Here is a 10,818-nt window from a genome sequence, read left to right on the forward strand (position 1 = left end):
CATATCTAGCGAAAACCCAGATTTGCGCGAAGAGGAAAAGGAAAACTCAGGTCCAGCGGAGAGGAAGACGTCGTGTAGAGAAAAACAATGAGAGCTGAGGAGGAAGATGGCAAAGACAATGAGAGGAAGAGGAAGACGATGGAGATAAATGGAAGAAAAAGGAAACCACATGGAGAGTGGTTATTTGGGGAAGAAGATGAAAATAAGAAGAAGAGAAAGGAAATCACGTGGAAAGTGGTTATTTGGGGAAGAAGATGAAAATAAGAGAAAGAAAAAGAAATCATGTGGGAAAATGGAAAAAGAAAAGGAAATAGAAAAATAATTGAGAAAAAGAAAAGAAAATCGATAAAAATAATTAAGAAAAAAGAAAAAGAAACAAATAAAAATAATTAAAGAAAAAAACCCAATAAAAATAATTAAAAAACAAATATGAGAAGCTACTCTTTTTTTTCTAATAATTATTTATAAAATAAAAAATGTTTCTATTCTGTTTTAGAACGAAAAATAAAGAAGGTTGGTTTCTTACAAAAAGTTAAAAACAAAAACTGGAAACAGTAACTATATGTCCCATTTCCTTCAATTTGAGAGTGTGAAACATCTATATTTTGGTTGAAAACAAATGAACACAAGTCAATTTAATTAAATTTAATGTCCCCTTTTTATGTTAGCCAACCACCACACAACTTGTTGTTGGGCTTGGCTTTTGTATTTCTACCCAGTTCCACATACCCTGGCTCTTACTCAATCTTCTTCCCACATTTTTGCCTCTTTTCTTTATCTTCCCCTCATTTGTTTGATCTTCCACTCACCATCTCCTTCCATCAAATTTTCACGCAAGCTAAGGTACTTTTTCACCTTCGTTTTTTCTTTTCTTCTTTTGAATTCTCATTTACCTTCTTTTTCATATTTATATATAGTTTAATTATCAGTTTATTATTTTGTATACTTTTCATTCTAGTTCATTTTAGTTCAAGTTTTAAGCATGTTCATTTTGATACGATTACTATTTTATAAAATGTTTATTTTAGTCCATTTATTTCTAAGTACGAACTATTTTGATTCGTATTTAAGATATCTTGTATATTTATCATCAAATATGCAAAATATATGTATATATATACATACACACGAGATGTTTAGACTTGGTCTCATAACTATTTTGTTTTTTTCTTTTTTGTTTTAGTTTTTTGAAAACTAAGTCTATAAACACTAGTTCTACCTTGAATTTCTTCGTTTTTTGAAAACTAAGTCTATAATCAAGTCAAAATTTGAAAATTAAAAATAGTAACTTTTAAAATCTTGTTTGTGTTTTTAGAATTTAATTAAGATTATACTTGTGAAAGATGCAAATCAGGGTAAGAAAAGGAAAGAAAATAGACTTCGTTTTCGAAACGAAAACAAAAAAGGTTACCTAGCAGGCCAAATGTTTTTATTTGCTCATGATTTCTAGCAGGCCAAATGTTTTTACTTGCTCATGATTTTTAACAACAAACATGCTCTTTAAATTAAAATTACTTGGACATAATAAATTATAGCTTGGCTTGTAGCATAGTTAATGATTGAATACACTTTTTTGTCCAAAATTTGGACATTAGTGTTTATTTAGTAGGCTTTAAAGTTAAACCCTTTTAGTTCTTAAATTTTGGTAAAATGTTTTAAATAGTTTCTGAATTAAAGTTAGTTAGCATTGACCAATTTTAGTCACTTTCACAAGACACTAATTTCAAATTTGAAGGACCAAAAAGTAATTTTATTTTTTCACATACAAAGGTCATTTAAGATAAGTTATTGTTGATGATTTTATCCTATAATAATTGTATTTGAAAAGCATGGGTGTTTGTTGAAGGAGATTTGAAAATGGGAAGAGAGAAATGGAAATGCATGAAACAAAGCACAAAATTCGCAGTGCAGCAGAAACCCAAAAAGCCAAAGAAACCCAGAGCAATATCTGTGTGGCAAAAAATTGTTAGTGATATTAATGATCAACAGCTTCGGGATGATGCTGTGATATCCATGGAAAAAATGTTGGAAGGACCACCTCAAGTTAATGCAAAATGCAACATCTATCGAAAGTGCTATGCGAGATGAATCCTAAGACTTATGTTCCTCAACTAATTTCCATTGGCCCTTTTCACCATGGCACTCCAAAAGATTTGATAGCCAATGAAAAATATAAGCTTCATGGTTTTATTAACTTTCTACGTCGTATCAATATTAAATCAACAGTGGAGGGTGGCATTTCTGAAACTGCCAGATCATTGAAGGACCTGCTGAAAACTGGAACATTGAAAGTTCTCGTGGAAAAAGCTCATGATTGGGTGAAAGAAGCTTTGAATTGCTATGCAACACCCATAAACATGGAAGAAAAGGATTTTATTATAATGATGGTTGTGGATGCTTGTTTCATAGTGGAGTTTTTTATACTAAAAGTTGATGAAAGCCATCCAATTTGTAAGTTCGATCTAATTCAAGAGAATGTAGATATTTCATTCCACGGAGGCATAGAGGTAGATATAACTGATGACATGATCAAGTTGGAAAATCAAGTTCCTTTTTTTCTTCTTGAACGCCTATTTGAGGAAATACCCAAAGAAAATGTCCCCATCCGCTCCAAATTTAGAGAAGAAAAAGAATTCCCCATCTCTTCTAGAGATGATAAAAATGTCCCCGTCCGCTCCAAATTTAGAGAAGAAAAAGAACTCCCCATCTCTAGAGATGATGAAAATGTCCCTATCTCCCTTAAAGATCTTGCACATTGGGCTCTAAAGTCTAGGTTGGTGAGGGACTGTGAGATCGATCTGAATAAAAACCAGACCACTTGGTTGATTTCTTAACTTGCTACTTTGTCCCCTTTCCCGATAAGAATATGCAGAACAATAGTGACAATAATTGTTTAAGTTTCTTGTGTCACATCCCATTTTCAGGATGTTGGCAAAAGCTGGATGGGGAAAATAATGATCAGACGAAGAATAATGTTTGCTTAACATTATTTAAACCATTGTGTCATCTTTGGAATAAGATAGCTTGTAAGGAAAAAAAAAAGTGAGAAAGGAAGCTCCAATATTCCTCCATCCATACCTGAGCTCTCGGAAGCTGGTGTCTCCATCAAGAAGGCAGAAAATGGCAAATATATGAGGAACATAACCTTCAAAAACGGGGTTTTGGAAATCCCACCTTTACATATTTTTGATAACTTCAAACTTATGTTGCGAAACATGGTAGCATTTGAGCAATATACTGCAGGAAATAAGAACAAGTATGTAACTGAATATGTGTTATTTCTAGATAATTTGATAAGTACAGAGAAAGACGTGTATTTACTTGTGAAGGCCGGAGTCATAATCAATAATATTGGTGGAAGTGATAAAGAAGTTTCAGATCTGTTTAACAGTCTCGGTAAATTTGTCACACAATCAAGTTCTCCCCACTATGACAGTATTAGCAAAGCTTTGTGCTAACATTGCAATGGACGTTGGAACAAGGCAAAAGCCTCACTGAAACATAACTATTTCAACACACCATGGGCCTTCATTTCCTTTTTTCCTGCAACTTTCCTTATTCTTCTCACAGTCCTTCAAACTATTTTTTCTGGTATCACCACATTTCCTAAGCAGCATACGGCCTAGTCAAACCTATCCTCCATGCATTTAAGTCTCATGTATGCTTAATTTCTTTCCATTTTACCTCCTCCATTTACTTTGTTAAATAATGCTAACCTTGCATTTCAAATATAAAATCAAATTAGACCTTTATCAAAATCACCTCTTCAGTTTGGACATTCTAAAATTTTTCAAAAAAATAAAATAAAATAAAAGAATAATAGATACAAAGAAAGATATAAAAAAGATAATATTTGTAAAGAAATAAAATAACATAACTTGTATTGATCTCCAACGCAATCCTTAGACGATGATAAGAAATCTTGTGTTCTTACACTTTCCTCCGCCTAATTGATCATTCAATTTTCTAAATCTACGCTCTTTATTTTGTCTTCTCATATTTTCTCTTTATTCTCAATTCTTATTATCAAACAACTTAATACATTTATTTGATGTCAAAATATATACAGTTCATCAAATAATACTATTCCACTTGAGAATGGCTTGTTGTTGCAAGGAAACAAAGAGATAGCATATACTTATATAGAATAAATTTGTAGGAAAGCATGATTTAGAGAATTTTGAAAGACTTCCTTTCAATTTTTTATCATGGACATAAAAACACTTCCATTATCCATGAAGCTAATATGAAATAAATATTTTCCAATCAAATATTGGAACTGTTAGAAAAATATATGGAGCAAGAGTTAAAGCTTGGCCACTCTCATTGCCAAAGAAGTTAAATGACAAGAACAGTATAAACATTTATGATCAAAAGGTTATAAAAGGGTTAAAAAAACATTTCTCCATGGGAGAGCTTTTATATAAACTAGTAAACAACTCGTGCGATGCATGTAAAAATCACGAAAAAGTTATAGCTTTAACTTAACTTTATAAATAAAATTAGAACAATCATTTTAACATTTTTCATTTTTATATAATTTTCGTATTTACATCGTAATGAGTGTTTAGTATCCAAATATTTATAAAAATCACCGTAGATGATTATAAATACAAAAAAATGAGACAATAATTACAAAAGTTTATTTCAAATTATTGTAAACCCTAAACCCTATATAAAAAATAGACAATAAAATTAAAAAAGTGAAAAGTTAGAAGAGAATAGGAAACATGATTTGATTCCATCTTGACAGTTAGCATTTTGTTGTGATTTGTGAACATAAAAAAAAGAATGAAATATTTATACCCAAAGATTTGGAAAAAAAAATGTAAAAGGTTGATAGTGATACAAAAGAAATAACGTGAGAAGGAAATGTGAATAGTTGGAAGAAACGAGATAATAATTAATTTAAAATTTTAAAAAAATAAAATAAAACAAAAAAAATTTGAAAGATCGAAAGAAATACAAAAGAATTAATAGGAAAAGAGAGTATAAATAGTTGAGAGAAATGTGACAAAAATTACAATAATCAATTCTAAATTGAAAAACAAAGTTAAAAACAAATTAATTACAATAAAACAAGGTAAGAAACAAGTAAACGAACTAAAATAAAAGACCAAATTGGAAATAAAAAGTTTCTACACTTCCATCATTTTATACTTAGTATAGACAAGTTCTTCACACATGCTAGGCACGTAATATTTTTAAAATTTTACATGAATTTAGTAAAAATAAACTAATTGAAAGTAAAATTTCACAAGACAACAAAATTCAACAAATTTGTTACTTTCAAATAAAACCTTATCTTTTTCTCAAATCTCAAACTTATATGATTCATATGTATACTGAGTTTTTTTAGCATAACAAACGATGACAACAACAAAAAAAAATTAATTGAACCACCGACAGCAAGAGAGATAATGCATAGTACGGTATTTATGCTAATTCAAATCAAATAAATAGTTTTATTGAAAGAAAGATAAGAAAAAATTATGAAGTAATGTATTTGAAAGGTAATATTTTAATTGAAAATGTATGAATTATTTTTAATAATAAAATAGCTGTTATGAATCAAACAACAATCAAACTAAATAAGAACAATAAAACAATACAAAAGAAGAATAGTCATGAAGGGAGAAAATATAAAAAAAAAAATGGAACTCAATTAGGGTATCTTTACTAATGATCTCTACAACCTCTATTTATAGGGTTATGATAATAATGGTTACAAAACCAAATATAAATAGGGAACAAGAAAGTTATCGAAATTGACGGGGAGGTTAGTGGATGAATTTGTAACAACCTAAGGAGGTTATGGACATCTAATAATATTTAATTTTGATTTAAAATATTCATAATATTTCCTCTTTATGTCCATATATTATATAAAATAAATGTCTCGTTAAAACCTTACTAAGAAAAAATCGAATGGAAAAATCATAGTGAAGAAAAAAGAATACATCATTTTATATACTTTAATAACTGTCTCATTAAAAATATTGATAGGAAGACCCAATGAGAAAAACAATTATCAAAGAAAAAAAAAAGTGCAATATTAATTTTTACTCCACCTCATGAGTATATCACTTGAGTTCTCCGAGTTGTCATATTTCAATAATGTGCTTAAGTTTTTCAAAACTTGGTGTTGATGATGCCTTTGTAAATAAGTCTACCAAGTTGTCTTTTGAAGAATTTTGTTGAACGTTGATGTTATCATTTGATGCTTTGTCTCATATAAGAACATTATTGACTAGTTTTGTACATAATCAATATTGCACCATGATTTAAAGTAGTTGTTCTAATGTGCTTCATAAGCTACCATAATCTAAAAAAGCTTCTATATGTACTAAGTAACTCATGTAAGATCTAGCTCTCCTGGGTTAGATAAATAACGTGCATTTTCATAATCAACTAGACCACAATTAGATCTATTAGAATAAAATAAATTCATGTGAGTTAATAATGTTTAAATTAAATATAACATAGTTTAATTCTACTTCAATATTTTTGGAGAAATATTATTTTTATGTTAAGAGTATAAACTAGTAAAGATATAAAATGCACTTATTTCTCAAAGTTATTGTTCTTCAAGACCTCAAGTTCTTCATTATCTTTTTGCTACCATATGATATAATTATTTTTTTCATGCACCCAAGTGAATGAACCATCCTAGAAAAGTTCAATGATATCACTAGTCCAATTTCATTTGCTTTATGCTTCATTTGCAAGATAAGACAAATGGTATAATCTTAAATTCTTTTAAGAGAAATTTTATTATTGTCTTTGAAATCTCGTCACGAGTTTTTACTAAAATCATCAAATTGTTATTTATTTTTAAATCATATAAACAAATAGGTTTTATTTTTATACAATCCTATCAACAAAAATGTAATAAGACGGTGATATTCGTCTGGAATATTTTATATAACTCTCTTATTATTGAATCATATGATTTTAGAAACTTTAATCCTTCACTGATATAATTATTAATAGATTGGTCATATAAATGTATAAGATATGTTAGATATCGAACAGTATTGTATTTCTCATATATAACCAATACAAGTTCTTTGCTATAATTATCATGAAAATTGTCATGTTTTCTATTTGTTTTTCTTATAAATACTTACTTGTATTATGCATGTTTGACATTATCTAAATGTCTAAACTACTAGCAGTCACGATTTGAAACATAAGTTTACTTTAATTGGATTGTTTCTTTTCACATGAGTCAATCCTTTTTCTGACTTCGTGACATTGGTTCAGTATGCCTAAGTACATGTTACTTATGAAATATTACTTATTTTCATAAATAATATTGTGAGCAACATTGTATGCAAAATTGTTGTCAATTTATTTAAGTATAGTTCCATCTTTTATCTTTATCGAGATCCCCTTACTATCCTTATTTACTTTAAGATTCTTATGAGTACTCATATTCAAGATTTCTTCTAGAATATCTATATTCTTAACTGAGACATTAATTGACTTCTTCTTCTTCAAGAATTTCTCTTTGGAACTCATTTGTCTATCACGCTTCAAGCATGTAGTATTAGCAACTTGTTGCATTGGGATATCATTTTTAGATGGTATCTTTGTAACCACCATAACTCCGTCACTTTCTTACAATTGTAAATGTTCTGTAAATGCATATGCATTTGATTTGTAACATTTTACAAATGAGTTATCTTTTGCATTTCTAAATTAAAGTAATTTGTATGATGATCAAAATGAAACAATAGTGTCGCCACGTACCCAAGACAAAATGGAGCGGTCGACGTCCTCAAAAGTATTAGTTTTAAAAGAAAATACGATTCGCCAATACTTTTTTTTACGGTGTGATTTGACACCGAAATAAAGTAAACAATTTTTAAAAAAATGGTCTGCCAAAAATAGAGTTGAGTTCAGGAATCATTTGTGTATGAGGAAGATATTAGCACCCCACCGCACCCATTTAGAAAAACGGTGGCCAAATTTCAAATCTTGAATTGAAAATATTTTTAAAATTTATTTTAAAACTAATGTCTTATTTTATCCTTCATTACTACAATGATCTCATAAAATAAGTGGAATAACAATATTTCATTAATTGGGCTATATATTGAGGAAAATTTTCCACCTTAAGAAAATGAGAAATTATTAAAATTTCTCAAATTCTATCATAGGCTAGTATTTGAATAAATATTTTTTTAAACATTGATTAAATTTATTTTTTCTTGGGATCAAATCTCAGACTTTCAAAGATATTGATCCCTCCCGTCAAGAATCTAGAACTAACGGACTTTCAAATATATTGATCCCTCACCTCAAGAATCTAGAACTAATGAACTTCCAGAAAGTTCTAGATTTCATCGTAGGATTTGTTTTAGCAAATAAATGTGAATTATTAACAAAATGGTTGATTAGGAAAAGTTATTAACCTAGTCATGCTTAACTCCTTAATCTTACACGTTAATCCTTGTCAAATCAAATTTGACATTTTCTTTGTCAGACCTTACTTCTCGTCTAACCCCATACCGCAAATAACTTTAACCACTTAACACTTTTCGCGAATAACCTTATCGCGTGGTTATATTTTTACTACAAGAAATCTTCCTTGCGAACTAACTAACTTTTACTCGCTTAGAACACTTATTGCGAACTTACACTTTAAGGCTTCCTCGCAGACTTCTTCATCGTGAAACCCTTGGTTCTTATTGTGAAGACTACCAAAACACCTAGTCATTTTAGTCAAAATTTCACTTCTTAACTTACGCGAAGACTTTCTTTTGAGAGCATTTTAGACTTATAGATTCTATTGCAAATCCTTTTTTCTCAAAACTTCCTCACAAATTAACTTCTTAAACACAAAACTTACACTAACAATAAAAGATTTTATCCTTAATCCTTTTCGCAGATTTATTCAAACGTCAACTTATTTAGTACTCAGTCGAATTTTACTCTCTATACTCAAATTAAAAACAGATCTTACATTTTATTAGGTTATTAAGTTGTTTTCCCTGACTATGGAGGATTTGTTTATTGGAAATGTTGATTGCCGGCTAGAGACTATTTGTTAGCTAATCTCTTAGGTAAGAGATTCTACTATTATACCATCGGTGTTAGATTAAAGAGCTTGCATGTATTTTTTTTTCCTTATTATGCATTAACGTAGTTATGATGCATGATGTAACTGTTATGGATGACTGATATTGATGGCTAGATAGACACAGAGATACACATGACTGAGATATGTGATGACCATGATATGTTATGAATAAGATATGTTATGATTGAGATATACTATGATTGAGATACGTTACGATTGGGATATGATATTTATGATATGCTACATGTATAGGCTATGGTGTTCTGTTAGCTTTGTTTGTTAGAGTCGTACCATATGGGTGTCCCTCAGGATCACCACCTATTTATGCTTGTGTGACTAGCTTCTATGAGTGATTTGACGGAGTCACTACCAGTCCGACTCTCTTAGGGTGTTTCCTTTGGATTCATCGAGAGCCCAAATGTGTCTCTACGAGATAATTAGATAGCATGTGTTCGGGAGCATGATAGTTATGCGGTACTTTCTTACAGGACCCTAACGGAAAGTTAACAGACACCTAACGAGACTAGTAGTGGGTTCCTTACTAAATATTTGTTTATACTCACTCTTTCTATGTTTAATTTTTCAGGCAAAGTAGAGGTAGAGACAAGTTGGCAAATAACAAGAAGTGATTGTAGTTCACCATAGGGAAAAGTTTATGATTTCTTCCTCATTTATGTTTTCAGTATTTGATTTACAATATTTTATTTCAGAACTCATAAGTACTCTTATGATATTTTCTTTTTATTTTAAATAGGCCCGAACTAGTATTTTATTTATTTATTTTTCTTTACATACTTTATTTAAAATTTATAAATGAATATTTGAAGTGTTTCATTTAAAATTTAGTATTTTCTTTTATTTTAAAAAATGTCTTAATTTATTTTAGTGGTAATGACCTCAACTTGATATAAAGAGTTGGGTCATTACAATTCTCCATTCTCTTTTCTTTCCATTTTTGCATTCTTTGTGTAATATATACTGTTCATATTGTACAATGACCAAAAGCCTACATTCTTTTATATATTACATGTTTATATCATTTTCAATCCATCACTTCTTTTCTTTTCATTTGTTAATGTGTTGTTTGTATTTTAAGTCTGTAGTAGGTTCTTAATATGGAGTTTAGCTTAAAACTCTTATCACTTTAGCCGAGCTATATTCATCACTTGATCAATGTATGTCGTCTACTGCCCGAGAGGGTAAGTAGCAAGGACGTGGCTAACACGTGCAAGGAAGAGTTTTCTCATCCTTGCAAGATGACTTCCTTCATTTCTATCTCGAAAGGTGAACTAGTGTGGACAATAGACGTTGAGAGGTTGTTGTCCTTAAATATGAAATTTTATAAGTCTTATAAGTGAATACTTTTAAATATTTTTTGCTTAACCCAAATTAATCACATGAATCCCAATAGATGACCATGTGTGGCGTTTAATGACTCTTGAGAGGAGAATGTCTTAACCATAATCTGGTTAAGAGCAATATGTCGTGTCAAGGTTCTCACATTGCTTAATCATCTTACAATGTATAGACCTTCCTTCACTCTTTCTTTTATGTAAGTTAGTTCGCATCCTCATCTTACCATCATATAATCATCGGCTCTAGGTGTAAATAAGTAGTTATAATTTATACTAGCATTCTTTCACCAAAAATTCTTTTACACTGACTAACTAATAAGTAGACCCTAGAACTAAACTTTGATATCAATTCTTTGTGTTCAACTCTAGATCTCT

The 10,818-nt window shown here is 29.8% G+C and overlaps 1 protein-coding gene across 3 annotated transcripts; it reads left to right on the forward strand.

Annotated features, from left to right (window-relative positions):
• Window positions 1-674: 674 nt before the first annotated feature.
• Window positions 675-3,516, forward strand: LOC105435075 (UPF0481 protein At3g47200-like). 3 transcript variants are annotated; one of them, XM_031883624.1, is made up of 2 exons: window positions 675-843; window positions 1,829-3,516. In XM_031883624.1, the coding sequence occupies exon 2, from the start codon at window positions 2,055-2,057 to the stop codon at window positions 2,832-2,834; it is 780 nt and encodes a 259-aa protein (XP_031739484.1). In that variant the 5' UTR covers window positions 675-843; window positions 1,829-2,054; the 3' UTR covers window positions 2,835-3,516. The 3 variants fall into 3 exon arrangements, with proteins under 3 accessions (XP_031739484.1, XP_031739483.1, XP_031739485.1); XM_031883623.1 differs by having other exon boundaries at window positions 1,847-3,516; XM_031883625.1 differs by having other exon boundaries at window positions 1,850-3,516.
• Window positions 3,517-10,818: the final 7,302 nt, after the last annotated feature.

Source organism: Cucumis sativus, chromosome 3 (genome assembly GCF_000004075.3).
Source record: "Cucumis sativus cultivar 9930 chromosome 3, Cucumber_9930_V3, whole genome shotgun sequence".
Lineage (NCBI taxonomy): Eukaryota > Viridiplantae > Streptophyta > Magnoliopsida > Cucurbitales > Cucurbitaceae > Cucumis > Cucumis sativus.